The sequence below is a fragment of the Perissodus microlepis genome, chromosome 14 (assembly GCF_051167445.1).
Source record: "Perissodus microlepis isolate ML-2025 ecotype Zambia chromosome 14, ASM5116744v1, whole genome shotgun sequence".
Classification (NCBI taxonomy): Eukaryota; Metazoa; Chordata; class Actinopteri; order Cichliformes; family Cichlidae; genus Perissodus; species Perissodus microlepis.
The window spans coordinates 29,553,679-29,581,042 of record NC_140474.1 but is presented as its reverse complement, the minus strand read 5'-3'; the positions used below and the strand labels follow the sequence as shown (position 1 = coordinate 29,581,042).

The 27,364-nt window shown below is 41.4% G+C and overlaps 3 protein-coding genes across 3 annotated transcripts; all 3 read right to left on the bottom strand.

The window, feature by feature from the left end:
- Positions 1 to 455: 455 nt before the first annotated feature.
- Positions 456 to 16,122, bottom strand: bace1 (beta-secretase 1). The gene is made up of 9 exons (XM_084950929.1): positions 15,197 to 16,122; positions 7,678 to 7,766; positions 7,365 to 7,581; positions 6,073 to 6,210; positions 5,419 to 5,553; positions 5,207 to 5,308; positions 4,946 to 5,095; positions 2,076 to 2,247; positions 456 to 1,954 (listed from the first exon to the last, which is right to left on the bottom strand). Exons 1-9 carry the CDS (start codon positions 15,506 to 15,508, stop codon positions 1,716 to 1,718), a joined length of 1,554 nt encoding a protein of 517 aa, XP_084807055.1. The 5' UTR covers positions 15,509 to 16,122; the 3' UTR covers positions 456 to 1,715.
- Positions 16,123 to 16,627: 505 nt separating this feature from the next.
- On the bottom strand, positions 16,628 to 19,249 carry LOC146374134 (T-box transcription factor TBX1). Its single transcript, XM_084951230.1, has 7 exons — positions 19,082 to 19,249; positions 18,869 to 18,970; positions 18,544 to 18,715; positions 18,164 to 18,319; positions 17,948 to 18,015; positions 17,521 to 17,630; positions 16,628 to 17,187 (listed from the first exon to the last, which is right to left on the bottom strand). The coding sequence occupies exons 1-7, from the start codon at positions 19,144 to 19,146 to the stop codon at positions 17,027 to 17,029; spliced, it is 834 nt and encodes a 277-aa protein (XP_084807356.1). The 5' UTR covers positions 19,147 to 19,249; the 3' UTR covers positions 16,628 to 17,026.
- Positions 19,250 to 20,673: 1,424 nt separating this feature from the next.
- Positions 20,674 to 22,738, bottom strand: LOC146374133 (uncharacterized). Its single transcript, XM_084951347.1, has 4 exons — positions 22,684 to 22,738; positions 22,085 to 22,136; positions 21,828 to 21,972; positions 20,674 to 21,652 (listed from the first exon to the last, which is right to left on the bottom strand). Exons 2-4 carry the CDS (start codon positions 22,125 to 22,127, stop codon positions 21,052 to 21,054), a joined length of 789 nt encoding a protein of 262 aa, XP_084807473.1. The 5' UTR covers positions 22,128 to 22,136; positions 22,684 to 22,738; the 3' UTR covers positions 20,674 to 21,051.
- Positions 22,739 to 27,364: the final 4,626 nt, after the last annotated feature.

The window sequence follows — 27,364 nt, the reverse complement described above, 5'->3', positions numbered from 1 at the left end:
ATTTTTTTTCGGTTTCATTTCAAGGTGGCATCGTTCTGATCCCATATCTTTGGGCTTACATTGCAGGAGGGAATGTGTAAAAGCACAGAAAAAGTTCTGTACTTTTTATTGTAGATATTAGGAGAAAAACAGGAACGTTTCTGTCATTTCTGTTTCGTTTTTTAAGTTTGAAGATATTGTAATACGAGGTGCTTATGTAGTTACTAAATGATTACTGTTTGGTAGTTTTTTTTATGTTTAATTATGTTAAATGGGAGATTTCCCTAATATCCTTTGCACACAGCTCTGTCTGTGACCACAGAAGCCCCGTCGACCTCTTCTGATTGCAAGGGGCAGCCAATCAGAAGAAAGTTGAGCCACATCAAGGCCAAGAAACATGTAGGGCTTATTTTAAATTACAAATCATGCAAGGCTATTGCAGTTGAGTTTAATAACACACACCTATAGACAACACATTTTCCAGTTACAATTAGTATTTTATTGGTTCAACAGTGCTGCCAGCGCCTGGCAGATAAATAAACAGTTCTGAGTTGACCTATTTACACCTTGTTCAGAGACAATACAAACAGTCTCTTATAGACATACATAGTGTTCTTTAGTGTATAACATACGTTGGGCTGGTATCTTCATCCAAGCATACATGTATGGTCCCCCTTGAAAGATGTGGTGAGTGATTCAGTTTGTGTTTGTGGAAAAAAAGCCCTATAAAGTCTTGGTTTGTTTGCTTGTCATGTGTTCTTGTTACATGTGGAAATCATCAGATGGTGCAGCAGTCATATGCGGGGGTATAAGCTCTGTGTGTTTTGTGTGTGTCTGCGCAAATACATGATCTGGAATGCACAACCTTTATGTACAGTAGATAAATTGAAGCCATCAATATAATAAGAAAAAGTGACATCTGCTGTGTTCAGTAGTCTCAGTTTCACACAAAGCAAAACCGATTTTTATACTTTAAATATAACGTCTGATATTTCATCAAATTAGCCACGTTATGCATACTTGTTTTGCATTGCAGGATTCATTTGCTGGCATATGTAATTTCATTGGCGCTACTATCATGTTTCCATTTTTGTTAAACCTCTCAGTACACTTCTCACTTACAGTACAGCTGCGCACATCTACAGGCATGCTCACATGTATCAGACTCGTCTCATTCACTCTAAGCCAGAAACAGAACATCTATACACACACACACACACATACACACACACACGCACACAGTGACCAGTTCATACGTCCATATGTTTACATTATCTCCATCCAGTACTCATATCTGGCGTGATTTTCTTCATTAAAAGTGTTTTAATGTTTCTAAATGCTCTTTCCTCAAGTTCCAAATGTTAAGAGACAAACCTTTCCGAATTACAAAACAAATCCATTGTTGTGATTTATTTATATACTATTTATAATCATTATTCTTTCATTTCACATTTTCCTGCATCTGCTCTCTATAGCCATGCTGATCTGCATAGGTAGCTCAAACAGGCAAAGTTGATGCTGATGAAAACGGCTTTTTCGTAACGGCTCTAGTTATCCTTGCAAAACACTTGAGGGCAGCAAGGCTGTCACCATTTTCTTTAGTTAACGTTAGCTGAAAAATATTTTCAAAGCTCCTGTTTTAACAGCACCGACATTTTAAAACACTTTTTAACCACAGTCCATGTTTATCCTGCCTTTCAAGCACATGTCTTTATATGACCTCCACGTCTTCCCTTTCACTTTAGGAGCGATATGTCGTCAGCGAAGTCCCCGTGTGGGTGCAGGCAGCGGGCAAAGCGCCACTGGCACACCATGAGACACAGCGGCAGCATGAAGAGAGCGCAGATGCCCGCCATGATGTAGGCGATGGTCATAAGGGTGGACTCGTCCGTCTGGGGGATGTTGTAGCCGCAGTCCTCCAGGTCGACCCCGTGGAACGGACCCTCCACGGAGGCTGTGCGGAACTCATCGTGCACTAAAAAAAACAAAAGGATTGTATGTAGTCAAGAAACAGAACAATATTACCTACATTTCTTCTGCCTCCTTCTCTTTTCTCCCATTTTTTCTCTGTCATCCCTCCCTCCCCTGCTCCTCACCATGGCAGGTGCTAACAGCAAATCCGATGCGTTTCTTCTCGCGGTCAAACACCACGTAGAAGCCTTCCATGATGACGGCGCCCATCACTGTGCCGGTGCTGGACTGGGACACAGCAAACTTGTAGCAGTCCTCCTGAGCAGAGGCCACGTCTTCCACTGGACGCAAGTATTGCTGCATACAAAAGAAAAAAAAAAGTAGAGTCAGACACCCAGCATCAGGCATGCACAGCCCTTGTGTAATCACCATTACTTCATTCTTAAAATACACCATCATGTGAGATTTGCAAATCACTGCATGTTGTTGTTATTTACTCTTTACAAAACATCTCAGCTATTTTGTAACAGCCTAAGGGGCCTAAGATGTACCTGTATGTCAAGCCTGGTTGCTCAACTCCTGCATGTGTAGGAGGAATTCACAGGCAAAGAGACAGAGTTTGTGCATCATGCTCAGATATTGCAATGTCAGAGTGCTAGATGAAGCTAAACGAGAGATAGCAGCAATGTCTCCAGAAATCATGACAATGGTATAAAATGTAGAAAGCATTTTTTTTCCTACTGACATAAACAAAATCAATCTGCAGAAAGAAATGTCCGTGTAGTAAATAGTTCCCAAACCAAAGTGCTCACAACTGCTCACAACTAGACGGTAGTAACCAGACCGAAAAGCAGCGCACATTTCAGTGCTTTATTTCGGTGCTTTTTTTTCCTGAGATGTCATACACTTCAGATTCTAGCCAATCATTTTACCTTTCCAAGGATAGTAGGCGGGCCCAGGTACGTACGTTCTTTTAGAGCAGAGCTACAGATTAAAAATGCCCAAGGCGAAGTGGTCAAAAGTCTGGCTGTACTTCACAGCAAAAGACGCAAACTCAGCAGCCTGCAACAAGTGCTTTAAGGTGACACTGTGCAAAGGAGGTAACACCTCGAATCTGATGAAACATCTGGCAACACATAGAGCTTTTTTTAAAAGCCGAGAAATGCACCATATTTGATAACTTGCTGCAAGACCTCACACCGAGCACATCTACTGCAGGTGTGGTGCCTGTTATCAGACACGGAGTTAGCAACATCCCAGAAGAACCCGAAGAGTAGAGTCCTGGTCCCTAGCCCTGCCAGTGTAGCAGAAATGATGACGGATGATGATGGCAGCAGCAGCAGCCGTTTTTCTCTGGGTGAGTAGCTTAATGTTGTTCGTGTGTAATTTACGTTGAGTACGCTAACCACGTTATTAAATTAATGCACCTAAGGTGAACTAGCAAACACCGTCGTAGTTACATGCGGCTTTCTTGTCTTGTTTTGTTTGATGTCAGATACTCCCTTCACCCTGGCCAAAAAGGCTAAAATGACCAAAGAAAAAGTGGAAAACAGTTAAACATGAGAGGTTTTTGGACAAAGTTTGTGTTTTTTTCCATTGTTTAAGCACTGCTTCCAGCCAAGAGTGATACCATAAATCCCCTATAGCTGCAGAAAAGTCTAACATTGTTATCTTTTTACAAAAAAACAGCTAAACATGAGAGGTTTTTGGACAAAGTTTGTGTTTTCCATTCTTTGAGCACCGGTTCGAGCACTGTTTAAGCACCGGCACCGTTTCAAAAGTACCGGTTTGGCACCGGTATCAGATAAAACCCAAACGATACCCATCCCTACTTACAACAAGGTTTGTGTTTTGAGTAACTTGGTTACTTTTTTTATACAGAGACTAGAGAGCTCACTAAAATGCCCGTATCACCCTAATTTCTCATTGCACAGTTTTATTCTTGGAGCCTGTTAGAGTAGCTTTGCATGATTCATAGTGGGAAATAATCCTTATTTATCTTGTACCGGGCCTTACTGAAGTGCCCCCAGCTGCCTGAAACAAGCTGTTTTAGCTTTATTTAGGTCAACCTCCTTTTCAGTGGCTGCCCCTGGGAAACACAAAAGCTGACCGTATGATTTTTTGGCTCATAGCGTTTGACTATACATACACTAACCTCACTAACCGGACTTGTTTAATATGAACATCCTGGATATAACGCCACACTAGACTGGTAGCAGATATTGTTTGCTGATCAGTACTGAGCTATGACCTAGAATCAATGATGTAATTGCAAAGCTGTCCACTAGAGAGCGATCATATGTTTTCATATTTAAAGGATCTTATTCAGAACAAATAACAATCAGATTACAGAGGCAGATTTTTCCAGCTCAAGTGTTCCTGTATATGCAGTTGTTATAGCAAAGTCATTCACTGTATTATACCTGCTACAGACATTCAAACAGGGGGACACAAAGTAAAATAAATAAGCTTTTCATTTTTCTGACAGTATCAAGGTCACAACCCACTCAGATATTAATTGCAGTGAACTTTTCTTTGAAATCTCAAATTCTATTAATCTCGTCACCATCAAGGTCTGTCTGAGCGGCTTCCAATTTATAAAAAAACAACAAAAAAAGGACGTTGAATGACTTTTTAAACCTTTAGAAAATATATTCAAAGGACATTCAAACGTGCTCTTTTCTTTTGTCACGGTTTCTAGTTGTGCTTTCATTCCATGAGGAGTGGAACTGCATATATTGGTGTGTTTGCTCTGACCACAGTTTTTGTACTGTGCAAAGTCCAAATGAAAGTTAAAACTTTTCACTTACTGATGAATACACGGTGTCGAGACCTCATACAGTGTGCGGCATGCTAACTACATTCTTGCATAACTGCGTCTTGCACCAATGATGGAAATGAATAACATTTTTAAATGTAATCTTCTTATCAAAAGATCTTACAAAATAACATTTAATTTCACATCACCTGGAGAGAATTCAAGGTTCAGCAATACAGCTTTATGTCCCTGACCCTTCTCAAAGTCCAGCTTTATAAAATTATACTCAGATCCTACCTGCGGCAGGATGGAGATTCTGAAGGACTGGTTACGGACTTCGCTCATCAGGTAGAGGGAGATGACGGGGAAGATGTGCCAGGGCGTGGTGCCAGCCTGCCAGCACACCAGCTGCTCCCCGAGCCAGAACCCAGAGGGAAACTGCTCGGTCTGAAAAATCAGGGTCGGAAGGACATTAGTTGGTTCTCATAATCCACTCAGTACAAACCAGACGACCAGGGCGGTGATATAAACGTGATGGTACATTATAGTAGTACTGACCGAGGAAGCAGCTTCAATAGCTTTGACTGCAGCCTGGAACACTTTTCTAGGCAGTCGAAGGTTGGTAGTTCCACTGTCCACAATGCTCTTATCGTAGTTGTACTGTAGAAGACAGTGACACAGTCAGGCATAGTTTAAATTTCATACACATCCTTCATTAGTCTGTTTGTGTTTTTTTTAGCTTTGGTAGGAATCTACCTATCGAGCCTCACCTCTTTACAGTCCATGTTCAGGTCCTGTCCGTTTACCTCAATACGTACGATGATAACCTCATAGTACCACTCCCTGCGGATGGGTGTGTACCAAAGCTCTCCCACATAGAGTGATGGATCCACACCTCCAATGATCTGAAAGCAAGAGGAATAATAGAGTCCAATCCGGCCTAACACATGTGCACTAGTACCTACTCAACCCTGCTTGCATTTTCTCGGTTTTTAGAGTTGTCCACTTATGCCCTGTCCAATCTGAGTCCATCTGAAAATGTGATGTCAGCAGACTGCATGTCACCAATTGGCTAGTCATTGGCGTCACTCGATGAACCATGACAGCATCTTCTTCATGAAAATAAACCACCATTTTTGAAACCCGGCAACAAGGGCAATGGTTACATGAAAAACCCCACGTGGTACCTGAATGTGACAAACAGCCATATACTGAGAAGCAGGTATACCGTCGCCTCAACGTCCCCCACTGTTGTCTTGTGTTTGTGTTAGATACAAATGAAGTCACAGGAGTTTCAGGCGTGTTGCTATAACGACCCATGAACATTAGGTGGTGCTCAACTGTAATGGAAAACGACCGAAACCAAGAAGAGTCGAGTCGAGTCGAGTAGGTACGAGTGGAAAAGAGCTATAAGTGTTTCTCACCATGCTTCCGCCAACTGTAGCACTGCCCAGGGAGTAGTTTTGTGTGAAGCCTGCACCACACAGCTGGAGAGAGAAGAGGTTGGGGACAGGAGTCTGGCGAACCAAAGAGTCAAAGAAAGGCTCCAATTTCTCATCAGGCTGGAGGGAAACACAGACAAATAAGTCCAGAATAGAACCAGGAATCAGACCATAGCTACAGATTCAATACTATCATGATATAAATGGTATATCTATACAGCAATGATTATAAAGAATAATCATCCACCACACATGACATCATCTGTGTAACCGGACCCTAAGAAAGGAAAGATGCAAAAACTATGTGTTGACTGCACTGTGGTGCTAATGTACGTGTGTGTTCACTGTTTTCTCATTTTAATAACGTTCAGTATTGTAATTTTTTAGGTAAATGTTTCAATAGAAATGTTAATATTTGGCACCTCTGTGTAAATAATGTTTGAGAGGATGCAATGAAATATATTGCCGGGTCAATATTTTGTCCCGTCCCAACCTGCTTTCAGTTTCTTAAATATCCTCCTCCTGACACATCAGCAGTTCTGCTGTCTAATCACATATTACTTTTCTGCAGATGTCAGTGTGGCAGTTATTATGCCAATAGGTGTAAGTGTGATACAGGATTCAAAGTCCAAGGTCTTTCCTTGGACTTTGAATCTACTTCCATGTTCTGTGGAAATTGTGCATGAAAATATGAACAAGTGAACCTAATTCAGACCACTGTCACAGCCCCAAATAATTACATATTCAAAACCCCCAAACACCTTACTGTCACGAATAAAATATACTTACTTTTTATTGTATCATAAAGTGGGCATTTATGCCGTATGTAATAAAACTACACTGATCTTTGACATCTGAGTAACAAAATCGAATCACAGGTTTAGGTTTAAATTGAATGAACCAAATTTTTTTCATCACCAGTTCAATAGTTTCTTGATCTTTTACTAGATTAGTAGCATCGCTTACTCACATCTGATACTGTGCCGCTTGACAGTTTGGTCACATGCTCTCACTAATTTCCACAAGAGCTAAATATAGATGTATGATGTGATAATAAAATCTATTTTGCATGTCCTCACATTCATTTGTTCTCCTTTATAATTTCATCACATGTCACTTTTAAGTAAGTGTATTAGCAGTCGAGACATAATCTAACTTCTAGCCCTAACTTTAATATGTTAGGCTGCTTTGGATAATGGCATTTGTAAGTGTCTTGTAAAGTTTGAATTGAGATTTTCTTTTCTCATATTTTGGAAAGACAGAGTGATTCTTACCCGGGCTATATCAGCATAGGCAAGCCCCAGGATTCCCTCCCAGTTAGATCCATTGATAAAGAAGCGATCCGACTGTGTGATTGCAGCAATATTGGCGCGCAGCGTGGCATTGGGTCCATGCGGGACTGAGACTAGGTCGGTGCCCAGCTCTCCTTCCCAGCGTCCCTGTGTGTAGGGAACGTACACACTCCTACCCAGGTCGCGGTACGAGGTGGAGCTGTTAATGAACAAGGGGCAGGATTCGTTTTACTCTCCTCCAGCCTTCATAAAATGTTTCCGAACAACTTCTATATCTGACTGAGTCTCTACTCACAGCGATCGATGGTAGTATCTGCGCAGGAAAGGATGAGCAGCCGCCCCGACTGCAAAGTTACTGCTTCCAGTATCCACCAGGATATTCAACTGAATGCAGGAAAGCAGAGAGAGGGATTTATTAAACACATACCACAAGCTTGTAAAACAATATTACGTTTGCTGTCTACAATCGATAACATCAATATTTTATAGATAGTTTAAGGTCTTACAGGCTGTTTTTGGCAAGTAATTAGCCTCATCTCTAACTGACTTTCATTTTTCACCTCGGGAATTTACTGTACACATCACTCTATTGTTGTAGTGTCCTGTGATGCTTCCTCTTGACCTGAATGTCCTTCTCTGTCCCCTCTCTGTCTCCACTCCAACCCTCCCCTCCTCTCAGGTTGCCCATTCTACTCCCCGTCTCCTCCTCTTCTGTCAGCATCTCTAATGCAAGTATCGTATTTTGCGTAGTCAGTCAAAACAGTTAGTAAAAGTATGAATGGAGCACCGCGGCAGACAGCGAGGAGAAGAGAAATAAGCCACGTCTGCCTCATATTAATTATGTAAAAAACTCCACGATCATTTACAACTATGCATGACTGTGTACCCCATGTTGCACAGCACCATTTCTGACTGCATTTTATTGATAAATGAGAAATTCAGAGAAAGACCGAGACTTCAGCTGAGAGCAGAGACAGAGAAACCCAAACAGATGAACACACAGGCAGACACTGAACCAACAGCAAGCTGTTCAATAATGGATTGGCTCTTTAAATATCCAGAGAAGTGCTGGAGTCTCAAGGGCCAGCACTGAAAGCCCAGAATAAATCCTGACTGTCTATCTTACCTACACACACACACACATACATACACACACAGAGACATACATATGTTCACATCACTGGCATCCACCTGTACTTTCCCCAAAAACACGGTCAGCCATATTTCTATACGCACCCTGTCCTCCTTTCTTGGAAAGAAATTTGCTGACTACACTTTATAGGTCTGAATCTTTCACACACGCATCCTGAGTCACCGAGATGTGCGCGGGGCCACACACACAAGGATCCCAAATGCCGAAAGCCACTGCATCCTGACACACTGAGACCTCATGCCTCTCCCTGCACTCTCTCTATCTGTCTTCCTGTCCTCTCTGGCAGAGTGCCTGTCTGTTCCATCCATTATACACCCTTCCCCCTTCACTATGGAGGAGAAATCATTTAGCAGTTACGAGAACAGAATGCAACCTACATTCTGTTTTTGAAAGTTACTGTAAATGGATCAGGGTCATTTCCGCAACATTACTTCTAATAAATAAATGTAAAGTGTCTCCTTCGTGTCTCTGTATGTGCTCATTAAAATTCAAGACCATTTGGCCAACGCTGACCAAATGATTCATCTAGTGCTCTGAGTTATAGTGCCACTCTTAATCTCTAACACATACAAACTGACTATCTACATCCAAAGGTTTATATACTCTATAGTTTACTTCTTGAAGTTGGCTCTGAGGATCTCCAGGGGTGTGTGACTGACAGTCAAAACAAAACAAATAAACTTGTTATGAATAACTTGTTATGAAATATTCCTGTATAATAATGTGTATGTGAATAATGCGTACAAAATGCATTTTTATACGCATTATTCACATACACATTATTATTGGCCCGGTAGCAATTCTGACATGACTGTCACCAGGGATGTCACCAGAACACATACCTGTGGTACCTTTCCATACCAAAATTCTGAGAACCTTTTTCAGTACCACGGGTACCGTAGCCAGCATTTGTAATGAATATGAGAAATAGTTTTGCTACTTGGATAATTGATACTAAATACTACAATCAGATTAGATACTCATTTGCAACAGTAGCATCTTCCTCTCCTCTAGCTGAGAAACAACTGCAGCTCTGCAGACCAGCACAATGCCCCTCCCCTCACTAGCAGCTGAACGTGTGAACGGCAGCACAACAAACTTTGATGAAGCATCTTAAATATTATCACCCGTTTTTTTAATGAGGAATTTCAAGAGATCAGTAAAGCATGTGTTTCTTTAATACTAAAGTACTGAACAATTACCATAAATGTTAACCTGACTGGTGCACGTTAGCCATTTAACTATTAGCCACATAACCCACATTAGTTGTCCAATAACAAGGTTATTATAGTGAACTAAACTAGTTAAAAGTAGATCTGAAAACACATTTCAGTCAACTAAAATAAAAATAAAAAGCAAAAAGTAATTTAACTGAAACAATTTTGTGAACTTGGAAAACTAATAAAAATAAAGAATAAAAAATATAGAGGCAGTATCTTAAGTTTTCGTATTTGTTAGTAAAAATGTTATTACAACTTGCCTGATCAGTCATTGATGGATAAGACTCTGGATGTCTAAAAGACTGAGAAACAACTGCCTTCAAAAGGTTTTGCATTTCTATTGTATACTGTATATACTATAATATAATACCTACACTGACTTTCCTAAATCTTGCATCTGCCATATGCCCTCCACATTTTAATCATTTTAAAATATTAAAACTAATTAAACTAGATTAAACATTTTTCAAATAATAAAAATGAAACTGAAATAAGACAAACCTCTTTGAAAACTGACTGAAAGTAAACAGAATTTAAAACAATGAGTAAAAATGAAAAAAAAAAAATCTAATTACTAAATAAAAAATTATAACGATAAAACTCAGCCCTGAAGGTAGGCAGCAAATGTTTTCCCCATCTGTAATACTGTTAATAGACGGTGTTAAGATTACAGGATAACAGCTATTTGTGTTTGAAAGTCTTATGGTTCAAGTCCCTGACTGAAGTTGAAGCTGCCACAAATATCAGCAATGAAAATATGGTACCAAGTCACCAGAAGGAAATTAAGAGGGAATTTTTCCCTTTGTGGCAACAATGAAATTCAATTAGCATGACAGATAGTTAATCTGAACTCTTTCAGACCATCGTGGTGCTTTGATGGCTTTTGGAACACACACATATGCTTTGTTTTTAAAAACTTAACTTTTGGCAAATGAAAATAATTAAGGATTTTCCTGCTTCTTGAATCATCAAATCATGTATTATTATTATTATTATTATTATTATTATTATTATCACCGCTTGGGCTGTAGATTGCAACTTGTACAGTTTATTGGTGCAGCTTTCTAGGATTTGCTGATAAATTTAGCACTTAGGATAATCAGATGTCAATACTCCTCCTGAGTTAGCGGGTTCCAGAAAACAGGATTTATTTTTGGTTCTTAGGGAGATAGATAATCATTCAGGTACCACCAGCAAAGCCAAACATTTTTTTTGTGTGTGCTTAAAAACACAACAGTTCATGGAGCCTGGTCAGTGTTCTGTGTATGCCTTATTTGACGAGTCACAAATACACAACAGTGGCTGTACAGATTAAAAGTTTAACGTTTTACCACATGTTTACATTTAGTGCAACCATCTTGGATTGTTGGGGACGTTCCACAAAACATTTACAACTGGGAACTCAAAATCTCTGAATTCCAACCTGTTCAGGATTGCAGCATTAATGATATGTTACTAATGTACCTAAATATGATCTGTGCAGATGTTTCCAAAGAGCTGAAGTTGTGTTTGAGCATAACAAAGTTCATTCTGTTCTGGATGTAGTTTGTACTTTCCCATCGGACTCATCCATTTGTGCAATAAAAATAATGTTCATATCCAAGCTGCAGACTCCGCAATGATCGTCTGCCAGAGAGTGATTAACTGTATTTGCCAAAAAACAACTGTCGGTATTTAACCGTTAATAGATGACTTATTGGCTTATAATCTGTTAAACATATGTCAAACATATCTCTCGTGAATGATGTCTCAATATTCCAAGTATCAGCAAGGATTTTCCCACATTTTAATCAAAGTGTGATGACAGTTTTTAGGTTCTTTCCAAATGTTCCCAGACCTGTATATAAAAGATTAAAGCAGCTACTATGAAGTCACCCACTGAGGCTTCATAACAAGACTTTTCCATGTGTTTTTCCATCCCAGTGTTTTTAAACCAGAAGGGAAGAGAAAGTGGCGAAAATGACTGTGAAGCTGAAGACACCACACATCCCTGACATACCTTGATAATTCTGTTTCTAACTGTGACAATGACAATAATTTTACAAAATTAACTTAATATTTTACTCATTAAGACATTACTCTAGTGACTGAGCCGATAAACTCATCAGTGTTTTCTGATGTTGCAGAGCAAGAGAGACAAGGATCCCCACAGACTACACAGCTGGATGTCAAGTTTGCAACCAGAGGAGTCGCCCCCTGGTGACCTCTAAAAAGATTGCAGATTTAAAGTAAGTCTTCCCTGGGTTCACTTTTCAGACTCAGAGCTACAGTGGGGCAAAAAAGTATTTAGTCAGCCACCGATTGTGCAAGTTCCCCCACTTAAAATGATGACAGAGGTCAGTAATTTGCACCAGAGGTACACTCCAACTGTGAGAGACAGAATGTGAAAAAAAAAATCCATGAATCCACATGGTAGGATTTGTAAAGAATTTATTCGTAAATCAGGGTGGAAAATAAGTATTTGGTCACCTCAAACAAGGAAAATCTCTGGCTCTCACAGACCTGTAACGTCTTCTGTAAGAAGCTTTTCTGTCCCCCACTCGTTACCTGTATGAATGGCACCTGTTTGAACTCATCATCTGTATAAAAGACACCTGTCCACAGCCTCAAACAGTCAGACTCCAAACTCCGCCATGGCCAAGACCAAAGAGCTTTCGAAGGACACCAGGAAAAGTATTGTAGACCTGCACCAGACTGGGAAGAGTGAATCTACAATAGGCAAGCAGCTTGGTGTGAAAAAATCAACTGTGGGAGCAATCATCAGAAAATGGAAGACATACAAGACCGCTAATAATCTCCCTCGATCTGGGGCTCCACGCAAGATCTCATCCCGTGGGGTCAAAATGATCATGAGAACGGTGAGCAAAGATCCCAGAACCACACGGGGGGACCTGGTGAATGACCTGCAGAGAGCTGGGACCACAGTAACAAAGGCCACCATCAGTAACACACTACAACGGCAGGGAATCAAATCCCGCAGTGCCAGACGTGTTCCGCTGCTGAAGCCAGTGCATGTCCAGGCCCGTCTGAAGTTTGCCAGAGAGCACATGGATGATACAGCAGAGGATTGGGAGAATGTCATGTGGTCAGATGAAACCAAAGTAGAACTTTTTGGTATAAACTCAACTCGTCGTGTTTGGAGGAAGAAGAATACTGAGTTGCATCCCAAGAACACCATACCTACTGTGAAGCATGGGGGTGGAAACATCATGCTACGGGGCTGTTTTTCTGCCAAGGGGACAGGACGACTGATCCGTGTTAAGGACAGAATGAATGGGGCCATGTATCGTGAGATTTTGAGCCAAAACCTCCTTCCATCAGTGAGAACTTTGAAGATGAAACGAGGCTGGGTCTTCCAACATGACAATGATCCAAAACACACCGCCCGGGCAACAAAGGAGTGGCTCCGTAAGAAGCATTTGAAAGTCCTGGAGTGGCCTAGCCAGTCTCCAGACCTCAACCCCATAGAAAATCTGTGGCGGGAGTTGAAAGTCCGTGTTGCTCGGCGACAGCCCCAAAACATCACTGCTCTCGAGAAGATCTGCATGGAGGAATGGGCCAAAATACCAGCTACTGTGTGTGCAAACCTGGTAAAGACCTATGGTAAACGTTTGACCTCTGTTATTGCCAACAAAGGTTATGTTACAAAGTATTGAGTTGTATTTTTGTTATTGACCAAATACTTATTTTCCACCCTGATTTACGAATAAATTCTTTACAAATCCTACCATGTGGATTCATGGATTTTTTTTTCACATTCTGTTTCTCACAGTTGAAGTGTACCTCTGGTGCAAATTACTGACCTCTGTCATCATTTTAGGTGGGGGAACTTGCACAATCGGTGGCTGACTAAATACTTTTTTGCCCCACTGTACGTCCACACCACAGAGATGAAAAAATCTTTGAGAATTAGAAGCTTTATAAACAAAACCTTTATCTATCTTAAAAATTCCTAAAGTTAGTTAAAACACATTTTTATTTCATACCACAGAGAAATAAAGGCAGGAGAAAGAAAAATGGTGGCTACAGTTTTGACGAGCTTTCAACAAAATTGGATTTTGCCCTTAAGTGAATTCATATTGATTATCCTCAGGTCAGGGGCCATCGAGCTGGTAGTTACCAGGGTGACAGTGATTTTTTTGGCATGATCAGGCTCAAAAGTAAAAAGACACCCTTTTGACTCATAAAGAATTTATGATAGATAACAAACTAGAAGACTGGCTTTTTAGTTAAAGTTATTTATATTACAGAAATGACAGTAAATAAAAGTGTTCTGTGGGTGGTTACCTCACTGAGCTTTTAACACCTCTAAATTTTGGATGCTCTTTCTTACTTCCACGGCTACATATCAAAGGTCACTGTTTTTGTTTTCTTTCTATTTTTTAGAAGGTTATCTCTGCAACACAAAGATTCAGAAAATGCCAACAAACAGTCTCTGACGCATTCCTCAAATTACAATCAATATTTTTTTTGAAGACAGATTTCCTGCACGGCTTCCTATATTTCACTTAACGTCAGACTTTGGCTTCCTGCGCTGAAAGATTAGAATAATGAATAAATAACAATCACTCCAGCCACCAACACACAGTGTTGCCTGTCAGTGCTGACTGGCCTCTGCTGCCGGGGACTGATCTGCAGCAGACAGATCTCCTTCTCACCCTCTGTCTCTCTCACTAACACAGGAAGAATCAGTGGCAAAGTGACACCTCCGCTTAGCACCTTCGGCCTTCCATCTCCCTCACCATCTCATTGCTTTTGTTTCCTGAAAGCTGCCTGTCTGACTTCCACGTCCTCCCTCTGTAACACACACACACTTGTTTCTCCTTCCTCTTCTTCCACTCTCAAACTTCCACTTTCTTCTCTTTGACCATTGTCCATCTGTTTATGTTCTTCTGTCCCTGTCACCCCACTCCATCTTTCCCTTTTTCCTCCTTCTCTTTTGGCAGATCCTCTCATTCCATCTCTCCCTCCGTGCTCGCCCTTTGTGTGCCAGCCTGTACACCGCAGCTGCACCCAGCTGGCAGTCCTCACTCTGCAGAATTAATGGTTCCATTATCTGCCCGTATCATTCAGTCCTTTCTCACACTTTCACAGGGATTCACACACGTACTCTAACAAAGACTATATATATGAGCATATATGCTGACACACTGATGCAACACTAAGGTGACTGTGTAATACAGATAACATCACAGGGTATGTCTTGTGCCAATTGATAATCCTGGATCCAATGATAATTTCAAGCTGGTTTCGCCTGATAGGTCTGAGTACTCTTAAAGGATGTTTTAAGGATAAGATATTGATTTTTTGGGTGTGCCTGGTGTTAATTACATTGATTTTCTTACAGTGGGTGTGTGTTCATTGGTTTAAAAAGTGATGAGGTACACACTGAGGAGTCAGGGGACATCAAATCAATTACTCTTTGTGAATGAAACCTCTACCTTTTGCGGAGGAGAACCCACGGCCATCTCCACGTAGTATCCCTGGCCAGACTTCCCACGCAGGTTATCAATCATGTCCACGAAGCTGATACCGCCCGCTGGCGCTCCTCTCCGCCTGCGCGCAGGGCTCCTGCTCGCGGAGGCGGCAAGTGGCAGCGGCGGTGGTTGTTCGCCGCGAGCACCTTGCCGCAGTGGCACGCGGATGGCTAGAGACAGGCCCGAGGAGTTGGGGGCGGTTTGACCGCTGCTGAGCAGACATAAAGTCGTCCATATAAATATACCCGTTAACCAGCGAGGCTGTAACGTGTCCATGGTGAAACCGGGTAAAAGTTTTGATTTTGTCTTGTTCAAGTCTGACTTAACGACACTCGCTTCAGTTTGACATCCAGTCCGCAGCAACCCAGGGGGAGAGCTCAGGTGGTGAGGATGCTAAGATGACGGCTAAAAGCATGATGGCAGTTAAACCACAAACACGAAGAGACGAGGTCACTCTGCGTTCACTCCTGTTTTCTTCATGTTAAATGACACGTCGAGGGGGGGATACCCCAAAAAATGTCAGACTACAACAACTAGCATAAGTAATAAATCAAATAGCATAAAATAAGAAATAATAATAAATCGCCCTCACAGCTGATCCAGGCAATCCTCGGTGTCACCGACGCGTAAATTACAGTCTGTGCCTCCGTGAGCCAACAAACTGCAGGCCTGCGTAGTTCCGTCCGCGCATCTTCGTGTCAAACGACATTCACCGCTGACAGGCGGGCGGCCGGCAGGCTGCCATAATCCGCATCCTTCCTCCTGCCCGACACGTTCTCTCTGTTCTCCGCCTTCAAGTCTTTCACCTCCTCCTCCTCCTCCTCCATCTACCCCTCTGCATCCATCAGAGCTGCAAGAGCGCGAGCATCACCTCCGTCAAGTTAGCTTACATAACCACACCATTTCCTCTAATACTTTTCAAAATAAAACAATTTACACCGATTACGCCTGCATAAGCAAAAAAGCATGAAAGGCCCACATTTTTACCCCAATGGGTTCTAAAATTAGACGGCACTGATTATTTGCAGCTCTACACATTGACGGTCACACATCACGTGTCAAACCACTGCAGAAGGCTTGGAGTATACGCCTTTCTTAAAGAGGATTTAACTTAAAACAATTCCTTAGTTTTCAGTTTTACAACAGAAAAGGTTACACTTGGTTCCATTTAAATTAAATCGCTCTTGTTTCCTCGACATTTTTTTCTGTATAGCCTGTAATGCTTTCATATCGTCTTTTATTCTGAAGCCGCGGTATTGTAGGTCTCGCAGGTTGTTTGGAAACTGTCCCTAAGAAACATTGCATCCTGGGGAATGTAGTTTTCACCAGTACTCCCTTGCAAATCACGAGGCATCAGTTCCAATATCAGAAACACACCAAACATTCATACAAAACTTCAGGGTGCTGTTTTATTATCTCAGACAACAAACAGATGCATTACAAACGTTGCACACGATTTTATAAATATTGCTATGGAGACGAACTATAACTGCATAGATAACATAACACTATAACTGTATAACTGCGGCGTTAACAAACTTAACTACTATGTCCTTGAAGTGCTTGAATGGTATTATTCACAGTGTTTGTCATAATTCATGTAGACATTGGATTTTATGTTACACTTAATAATAATTACAATTAATAATTATAAGTATCCATTAGGCATTATTTTGTAAAATAGTTACTAAAAATGACAATGAACACAGTGTGAAGTTATCACATAATATTATATAACAGGAGGGTCATTTTTCATTTAAAACACTTCTTTTGAACCTTGACAGATTGGCGGTCTCATGATGACCCTGCACGGTCCCAGAAGGAGGGGAGATGGAGGCAGGAGGCAGGTGCTAAAAAACTGCTCCCACCTTTCCTCTCCGTGCCTCCCATGGAGTCTTTACTGTGATGAAACAGTTCACACTGCTCCATCATCAGCGGGTCCAGGCCCTCCTGCCCTGAAGATGGAGAAGAAAAATCTTTAGAAAGGTACTGAAGAACATTTAGACCAAATCTGCTGTCTAATAAATATAAATCATTTGCCAAAAGCTTATTTAAATAATCTGGTTGTTCCTATCCAGTTTTAAAACACTGCAGGACTGGTGGGCAAATAAAGCACCAAACAGGCTGCGTTCTTACAATCTTTTCCTTAAATAATCCTTCTCCGTACAGTTTCATTAAGTAGGTTGAATTCAAACAGGTATCCACTAGTTAAAATTTCTTTATTCCATGAGCTAAAAAAACTTTAACCACATATAACACTGTTAAAAAAAACCACAAAAGATACTGACTGGTTGAAGTCTTTGATTCACAGTTTATTTGCTCTCCAGATTTGTCGATTTGAGATTCTGCTCTGCCCTCTGGTGGACAGCACACTGCTAGAGGACTGGGATTACCCGCCCTACACACAAACACACACACGAAACCAGAGCGAGAAAGAGGAGAGGTAAGTGTTCACCTTAACCTCACACACAAATTAAATACATGGCAGGCAAAGGTGTTCATCCCGGACATGTATAATCTGTCATCTATGAACGTCAGTTCTTTGCATACAAAGGTCAGAGATTAGCTATCATCAAGACTTTCGCCTTATCACTATTTAACGGGTGATAAAAGTGATAAAGAAACAGTGTGATCATGTCGTGATTTCTTCTGGTCTATGTAGGGACAGATATGTTTATTAAATTAGCTGAAGTGCAGGGAAAGTGTGACACTCACCAAGCCTGGGGGTCTGTAGTCCTGAAGCCTTTAGCAAATGGGTTGCTTGCAATTTTTAACTGAGTGATCTAAGAGGAGAGGTTAAAATAAATGGCATGAAAAGCAAAGAATCGCTTAATGCACACACACAAAAAAAAATCAAAAATCAAACAGATAAAAACATTGTAATGTCATAATTTTTTTTTAGCTTGTATCATGTTTCACTCAGTTCCGTACCCTGTGGTTTTGATAAGCAGTTACAGCCATGAAGCGTGTCTCAGGGAACGAGAAAGAGCAGAAGTTCTTGAATGCATTCAAGTGGCTGTTCGGCGCTGGATCCACATACACCACATGGAAGCGCGGTTGATAGCGATGCATGGAGTTCAGTATCATCTGGAAGTGGGGGGACATGAGAAAACACAAATAGCTTAGTACTTATTGTTGCACACTGCTATGATCTCTTTTTCTGGCCTTCAAAGTCTGCTCCATTGGAATCTTTTAGAGAAGCTTTGCATGATTCACAATTCAAAATAATCCTTACTACAGCTCCTCAGTTAATTCTCTGTGCGAAAAAGCCCGTTTAGCATCATAGCCCCTCATTTAAGACATTCACTAACATGTCCGTTGTCATCCAGCAGGTTGTTGGTGAGCTTTAGGCTGTCGAAGGACACAGTCTGCTTCATCCACTGGGCTCCACGGGCAGGTGAGTCTGGGTGGAAATGCATCCTGCTTGGGGCTGCGACATCTGCTCTTCCCGCCACTAACCAGGATGAGCTGTGGAATGCATATCTGACTCACACACACACACACACACAAAAGTGTAAAATGTTCAAAGCAGGACTTACAGAGCAACGATGCTTGCAGAATTGTATTCGTGCAAATAACACAACTGTTAAACATCACAAATACACTAAACACAGTTATGCAGGTTGTGTTTCTGACCTGTATCTTTTGCTGTCGACAGGGATAAAATCCATGAGAAGAACATATTCGGCAGAGGGATCCATCCCAGAGATCCGTACCTGGAATGTCGGAAACATCCGCCTGCAAGTTAACAAACAGATTCTAGTGAGAGGTAGTGCAGGAAGACAAATAGGAAACATACGAGATATGATGTTTAGTAGGAGTATGCATAAATGTGAGGATTCTCATCACCTTCCTGCTTTGGTAACAATCATCTCTGTGCCCAGCTGGTCAAACTGCTGCCAAAGTGCCTGCATCTCCAGCTGAACTCTGACCCCACTGATCTGGGGGCACTTTGTGCTCGACAGTGACCCTTCATCTGCGCAGCAGGGTACAGACAGATCGCAGCTCTGAGACAGCTGAAGACCTGAGGAGAAGAGAGAATACAATTCTGTTCATATTTGTTGGAACAGATTCTGCCCATGAGCTTTGATGCGATAACTTAGAGTGCGAAACACTTACCATTCATAATTTCAACACCTTTTACTGATAACATAGATGGAGGTGCTATTTTGTTTTTTCCAGTCTTTTCATCCAGATCTAGTCAACACATTCACCCACAGTTTTGCAAAGCAACATGGGACTGAAAAGAACAATTTGTATTCCAGTTTTCAGGTGCTGCAGTAGATGTACATCCAGGTCTGTGGAGTGTCTGGTTGCAGTGAGAAACAAGCTGGTTTTATACACCACGAGGCTCTCACTGGGGACTTCCATGGTGGACTCATCCATTACAATATTCACGGTGCCATTGACACACACTAATCACAGATGCACTCACTTGCCGCCCTGAGAACAGTTAAGGCAAAAATGTGCACGTGCACACACACACACACACACACACACACACACACACACACACACACACACACACACACACACACACACACACACACACACATCTAGAACTCTCTGCTCTATTACCTATTGTTTCTTATGGCCTGGAGCAATAAGTGAAGCTCGTCCTAACCCACCTTTAGCACATTAATAACACCCTAATCGGCCCAGTGTTACAGGGTGCAGACAGATGAGGACATCATCGAGCTGCTTTTTATTATTCAGAGTATTTTCTGGGAGCAGATTTTCAACACCTTACTAATTAGCGAACCGGTTACTCCTTAACACTGACCAAGGTATACATTTCTGAGGCTGGTTAGAAGCAAGACTCTGGCATGTTTAAACATCATCTCTTGTCAAGGATCCACTGATGAATGTTGTTGTTGTTTTTTTAGATTTTGGAGAAAGTTCATCTCACAGTGTTGTTGTGCAAATCATCTTGGGTTGCATGATGACCACACAACTACTGTTCATATAAGAACTCTATGTGTGTGTGTGTGTGTGTGTGTGTGTAGCTCAATGGGACAGTGTTGAAGGGATCCAGCCTGGAGGGTAGCAGCACACAGCAGAAAGAATGCTTTTCTCCAATAAAGCACAAGACGTAAGTTGTCAATAGACCGGTCACTGTGTGATCAAGTCATTAATCACAGCTTTTGGTGTTCACAAACAGAAATGTCTCATGTGCTATCGTACACCATTCCTAAGTACAACTGATTGTATTAATATTCTTCTCTAGCAGACCTTTCTGATCAATGATGACCTCTTAAAATGCTGTGTGTGTCTGTGTGACATAACCTTAGGGGTTCACTGAGGTCTTAAACACTCTAATGAATCTAAATATGAGCATTGATAACCCTAAAAAAGGCGTAGATGTTCAATGCTACTGTTGGGGAATTCTAGGATGAGGAAAAGTTTTACATATCATATAGGAGAGAAAAATCATTTCAGAGTAGTATAAACAGTCAGATGTTTATTGAGCTGTAATTCATCAAGGCACACTTTTCGTCAGACAAGCGTCATTACACAGGAGTTTGAGCACGTGCAATAATTCACATATGATTGCTACACAAAAAGTTGGGCACAGAATGTGAAGAATAGAGCAATTATGTGCTGACTATCTACACGTCTGTGTGTTTGGGAGCTTGTGCTTGATCATGTATGCATGAAGTAAGCTGGGGAAGAGAGAGTCCTGCCGTTTCATTCATCAGCAAGGCTACATTTTAGGGAAGTGGTCTGTTTGTGAAGAAAGAAGGAATCGAGAGAAATTTGGAATGGATCTAGACATGATAGGAAAGGGAGGTTAGTTATAGGAACAGGGTAGGGAGGATTTAGCTCTTGAAGGTTTCGGAAACGATTGTAAAGATTTGCTGGAGCTTTGCCTTGATGTCTTCGGTCAGAGGATGAATCTTCTCCTTCAGGGCAGTAAGGTCTTCAGCTTTGACGTTTTGTGCCTGGTCGTAGGCCTGCCTCAGCTGCTCCTTGTATTCTTCAACATAGGGAGCCAACATTGCCCTTGCTTGTTCCACGTGTGTAGCAACCCTGGCACGAATACTCTCTACAATGGGTGTCAACGCAGCCTTGGTCTCTTCCACATTGGTGCGAATCTTCTCACGCAGCTCAGTCATAACGGGCTCCAGCTTTGTCTTCAGTTCTTCCATTTCAGCTGTGTGCTTGGCATGGTACTCTCTGACGATGGGCTCGAGCTGGGTGCGGTATTCCTCGATGTGTCTCTCGATGACTTCCCGCAGTTTAGTACGTTTGGGTTCCAGCTCGATTCTCAGGGCCTCGATATCAGTCACAATGCTGTTACGTAAGTCAGCAGTGGCTTCAGAGACTGTGGTAAAGACGCTGTCGGTCACAGGAGAAACGGAAGCCTGCAAAGTCTTGATCTGAGTGTGCAGGCCCTCCAGGCGCTGAGCCAGGGTGGTCCTGAGAGAGAACAGAGATAGGAAAACAAAGCCATTTTAGTTAAGCTAAGTGTACACACCAAATGTCGACTGCAAAGTGTAAAAACTGACTAAGGCAGGAAGTTAAACGAACCCCTGGCAATGCATGGACCAACTACAAAAAAGTGCGGCTGATGGACAAGAATGAGAATCCTTACTTGAGCTCTTGGTATGGAGTGTCATCAAGCTGGTCCAGGGCTTTGATGGCACCGTCCTTCGCCTGAGTCAGGTAGACATCCACAGCGGACCGGATTTGGTCCAGCTGGGAAGGTGCATCAGCCTGCAGGGAGGCGGCCTGAGAGCCTTTGGCAAGCAAAGAGGGAAAAACTGTTAAAGGGTAAAGTGGACCTGCTAAAGTTCCACCTGCATTTTAAATGATTTCCCTCAGGTTGGAAAGGGTGCGTTCAGTACTCACCGACAGCCAGGAGAAGAGTGAGAGCTAGAGCCACAAATTTCATGGTGATGGTCTAGAGCAGAAAAGCAGTTAATGATTAGGAAATGAACATCCAACTGAATAGTGGGAATTCATTAATCCAACAGAGCTTGAATCCTGTGCCTAAAGCAGACTCAGTAGTCTTGGAAGTAAGAATGTCTTAACAGCCCAACACATTGCTGAATTAGCCTGAATGAGTTTGCACTAAATGTATAGCAAGCTATTAAAGGAACTTGTAATCTGAGTAGATTACAGAGGATGATTAAGGAGATCAGACCTAAGCTGCTACATAATCCTGTTTCAGGTTTTGCTGTAAAACACGGTCATAGAATTAGCAGGAGACGCTCTTGGTGGAGAAGCACTGCTGCAAAATTACCTCAGGCTAAAGAGAACAATCCCAAAGTTATATCTAATAAAATAAAAAATACAAAAACTTTAAGTCAGAATTAAGAATTTTACTTCCAGGAATTTCTTTTTTTCCCTTTGTTTTTCAAGTTAGATCTAACAAAAAGTTCCCTGACACTTAGTCCTCTCCGGCTTCCAATTCTGTTCTGCGAGTACCGCAAAGTTGCTTCTCTTACCTGGTGGAGTTCTGGACGAGACTGAACAACTTCAGCAGGGGCAGACTTTTTATAGTCCCTTGGTGGGGGACGAGTCCATGTGGAGAAGGGGGAGGGTGGAGGTGTGAGGTCTGTGTGTCTCCGTGGAGGTGGACCTCAGCCCCCTGTTATCTCCATCAGCAGGAGGACTGGGGCGACAGTTCAATGGTCATCTAGTGGGAGGAGATCAGTCTGCACACACGCATCGACGCACACCATTAACACACAAATATACATTATCAGTATCATATGCGTATCGGTGAATCAGTCCTCCCCGTTTACCACTTTTTTCTTTCTCTCTTTTTTTTAAAAAAAACAAAACTCCGTCTGCTTCTTCTGGGACATCTGTCAGCACTTTTTTCTGCTTCACGAGGACTTTTTCTCATTTGTCTTGTGACCAAATTGTTGCAGAAAAACATGAAAGGCTGACAAGAACAAAGTAAAAAATGCCAGTTCAGTGTGAAGACTGAGCCAGGAAGATTGTGAAATTAGAAAGGAAGTGCGAATATTATTATGGGTGTAAAGGGCGACACGAGAGGAGAGCTTGATTGAGCTGGTGGGAAGGTGGGAGGGGGGTGAAAATGAGGACAAGGGTTGAAAATGTTACCTGGGTAAACACATTTCCCAGCAGTCTCTTGTATTTTTCTACATTTTTCACATTCAGTTCACACCAGGTTCTGTAATGGGGAAAGCCACATCCTTCACAGTCCAACTCCTTTCTAAAAAAGCTGCCAGGGTAAACAGACACGAGTAAACAGAAGACAGTGACTTGATGCAATCAGCTCATAAATGCAGTCATATTAAATCTAAAGTCATTAAATCACAGGCGGCAACTATGCACACGCGTTCACGCACAAGCAATGCCACATAACATACAACCTAAAAAAATGTAGACTCATTTTAGATAACAAATTCTCTCACTGGTGTGTTTGCGATGATGATTAATAAGGTCAAAGAGTGATGTTTGCTATGCTGTTGTTTGTTGTCCTATCACCGGTGGACTTTGTCACTGTAGCTTCATGTGATTTTGGGAATAGGAATGAACATAGTGCAAAGATTTGTCTCTAAGTCTGTGCATGAATGTGTCTACTGGGAGTACTTTCATATCTTTCGTTTTTATTTGAAAAGAAGTTGCTGTCAAAAGAGATGGGAGCATAATTGTTATATTTCAGTTGTATTTTAGTAGCCCCTCATCGCTCATGTGCTGAAATCTGAATATTGAGATGGCTTCTGTACCTGAGGAAAGTCATAGAGAGACACGTAGAGTGAATTTGAAGAATTTCATTCGAGCACTAGTGAACATCAATAATGCCCCTTTTATGGCCTTTACATCTTAAAAACCTCATAGTACCATATCATCCTAATAGAGCTCTTTGCTCTCAGACTGCAGGTTTACTTGGTCCTAGCATATTTAAAAGTAGAATGGGAGGCAGAGTCTTCAGCTTTCAGGCCCCTCTTCTGTGGAACCAGCTCCCAGTTTGGATTCAGGAGACAGACACCATCTCTACTTTTAAGATTAGGCTTAAAACGTTCATCTTTGATGAAGCATATACTTAGGGCTGGATCAGGTGACTCTGAATCCTCCCTTAGTTACACTATGATAAGCCTAGGCTGCTCGGGGCTTTCATGGATGTACTGAGTGTTTCTTCTTCACTCCCCTTTTCTTCGCTCTTTATGTGTTTCTACATCACTACTGCATTCATTCATAGTAATTAATTTAAATTTTAATCTCTGGCTCAGTGTGTGTTTTGTCCTATTTTCCTCCCCTAATCCCCAACCAGCAGATGGCTGCACCTTCCTGAGCCTCGTCCTGCTTGAGGTTTCTTCCTGTTAAAAGGGAGTTTTTCCCTCCCACTGTCACCAAGTGTTTGCTCATGAGGGATACGACACACCAATAGGTCACTATTGCTGTGATTTGGCACTATATATAAAAAGGAATACAATTTAACTGAATTATACTCTGGGCCATATCTGCAGATTTAAAGCGTGTGTATTGCTGGGTTATTAGGTGCAGTGTTGCACAATAAAAGTTCCAGAAGCCTATATAATCAATGAACGTTTCTTTGAATGCAATCTCTGTGTGATTGCAACATAAGAGCAAGCAACATGTAGCAGGATACTACCCAAAGAATTTACCTAGTGGAAGAGTATTATAAAGTCTGCAAAATGAAGACAGTAGAAGGCTTTGACTCTAGACTTTCATGTCAGAATCATTCCTTGTTTCATAAAGTCTTAAAAAATATTAAGGATTTAAAATGATTTTTAAAAACTGGAAACATCGACTTTTTCTCCACAGCTCTGCACACACGTAGAGGTAGAAATATAGAGGATTCAAGTAATCAAATGTTGACTTGATATATACAGTAGTAGAAAAAAGTGTTTGCACATGGCCTGATGTGAAGCTCAGTGTAGTTTGTGATATTGTGTTTGAGTTTCTGCCTGAACAAAATTCCAGATTAGTTTTGGTGTATTTCCACAATTAGCAGCAGTTCTATTCATTTAAAAGTCTAAACGTTTTTTCTCCCCACTTTCATTTGTCTTTGCTGTTCATTCTTTGACACCTTGGTGTCTTTTTTCTACCCCCGTGTCTTGAAGTATGCAAGGAGTCAAGCTGAGCCTGGTGACTCGGTGAGGAGTCACCCACTTCTACCACGTTCACAGCTTCTTCTTTTCACTGGTAAACATCTCGATGGAAGCCTGGAATGCATTAATTATAAAAACACTGCACCAGTGCCAGATTACATCGGTAAGTTGTTTTCCATTTATAAAGCCAAGTATTTTATGCCACTGCAATGTCACAAATTACTGCTTTACTCAGGCTATAGAATAGAATAGAATAGCCCTTTATTGTCATTGCATATATTCCATATATTTGGAATATATGCAATCTGGAGATGCTGCCTTGAGCTCTGAAGCTGTGAGATGGACTTTCAATGACTTTCTGACAAAAAAAAATCCTCAGTGAAAATAATTGTTTGGTGCAGGCTCCCACTTGATACACCAGCCACATTAAAAGGCAGAACTGGTTGCCACGTTAGGTCACTGGGTTGATTTGGTGACCATATGCTGTCAGACTAATGAAAAGGTTTGGGTTCAAACCTGCCCTTTTACTCTTTTTCTTCCCCTCCTCCTGGCTTTCCTGTCTTATCTCCATGCCCTTAATTATTTTAACGCCTGCTAAATTTTAAGTTTGCTCATTTACAATGAAGTGAACAAACTTTTTTTTTAGTAAGTTTTATTGTAATGTTTGTTAGTGATCTGGCAGTTGGAACCACAGTCACCAAGAATACCATTTTTAATACACTACGCTGTGATGAACTGAAATCTTACAGCACCCACTCAAGAAAACACATGTAGATGTCTGTCTTAAGTTTGCCAGTGAACATCTAAATGATTCAGAGAAGGCCTTGGAGAAAGTGCTGTGGTCAGATGAAACCAAGATCAAGTTCTATGGCATCACTTCTGTGTTTGGAGGAAGAGAAATGCTGAGTATGATGCAGAGAACACCATTCTCTGCATCATTCCCACAGTGGAAACATTATGTGTTTTTCTGCTAAGAGTGTAGGATGACTTTACCTCACTGGGGGGTCATTGACCACTAAAATCTTAGATGACTTTAATCAGCCAGAACACTGAAGATGGGTAATGGATGACCCGAAACGTACCACCAAGACAACAAAGGAGTGACTAAAGAAGAAGCATATTAAAGTCACGGAGTGGCTTAGCCAGTCTCTAGACTTCAGTCCTATAGAAAATCTATGGTGGGAGCTGAAGTTTTGAATTACTAAGCAGCAGCTAAGAAACATAAAGGATTTAGAGAGTTTCTGTAAAGAGAAATGGACCAAAATCTGTCTTGAGACGTGTGCAAGGGTTTTTCTGCCAATTACTGAGCCATGCTTTACATGGAGATCAATTACTTATTTAATTTCAGAGGCATATACATGTATAACTTTTTACGTAAAGTGTTCTTTCTAGATTTTTGGCTGATATTCTGTCTCTCGCAATTAAAATAATTCTACCATAAAAACTGGATAAATATAGTACTTGGACTGTCTTGTCATTTTGCAGTGATCTTGTGGGCTTTTGGTCTGACCCATAAGATAAGAATGTTCTGGATATCAGCTGCTCAGAGCTGGTGAGCAGGAATCTCATCAGAGGAATGACTCTTATCTGGAAGAATAACCTTTGAGACTGCTTGCGTCGCACGACATTGATTCAGCATCCACACCGAGCAGTCCGTCTACATTACTGCTGTCATAACTGATATCAATAGGACCTCAGGACTCCTCGCTGGTGACTCAGCTGCTGAGGTTGCAGATTGTGTAGCAACACTGAACTCTTCTGATGGAGTAAGAATAATATTAAAACCAAGCTCAAATGAGCTCATTATAGCTTATTAAAAGCACTGTCAGACAATATACATGCTTAATAAACATAATTTGAACATTCATTATCTGCATATGAGTTCCAAAACAAGCTGATTTTCAATCCTCTGCTGAGATTTCCACGAACGAGGCATATATAAGTGAACTCTTATGCAAACAGAAAGTTCTGATATTATGCCCCTGTCTTTGTCGTCATCATCATTTTGACAAGCGTTTGAGGGGATATAGTAGGTGAGTTATCCTAATTTCCCTATGAGACGTAGATATTTGGGGCAAAA

Coding starts and splice junctions, on each gene's coding strand:
- LOC146374133 (XM_084951347.1), bottom strand. CDS start 22,127: ATGAAATTTGTGGCTCTAGCTCTCACTCTTCTCCTGGCTGTCG. Junction 21,973..22,084: donor CACTCTTCTCCTGGCTGTCG/GTGAGTACTGAA, acceptor TGCTTGCCAAAG/GCTCTCAGGCCGCCTCCCTG. Junction 21,653..21,827: donor ACTCCATACCAAGAGCTCAA/GTAAGGATTCTC, acceptor GTTCTCTCTCAG/GACCACCCTGGCTCAGCGCC.
- bace1 (XM_084950929.1), bottom strand. CDS start 15,508: ATGGACACGTTACAGCCTCGCTGGTTAACGGGTATATTTATATGGACG. Junction 7,767..15,196: donor TGGGTTCTCCTCCGCAAAAG/GTAGAGGTTTCA, acceptor TCCTGCATTCAG/TTGAATATCCTGGTGGATAC. Junction 2,248..4,945: donor GAATCTCCATCCTGCCGCAG/GTAGGATCTGAG, acceptor TTTTGTATGCAG/CAATACTTGCGTCCAGTGGA.
- LOC146374134 (XM_084951230.1), bottom strand. CDS start 19,146: ATGCAGGCACTTTGGCAGCAGTTTGACCAGCTGGGCACAGAGATGATT. Junction 18,016..18,163: donor CTGCTTATCAAAACCACAGG/GTACGGAACTGA, acceptor CTCTCCTCTTAG/ATCACTCAGTTAAAAATTGC. Junction 17,188..17,520: donor TGAATCAAAGACTTCAACCA/GTCAGTATCTTT, acceptor CTCCATCTTCAG/GGCAGGAGGGCCTGGACCCG.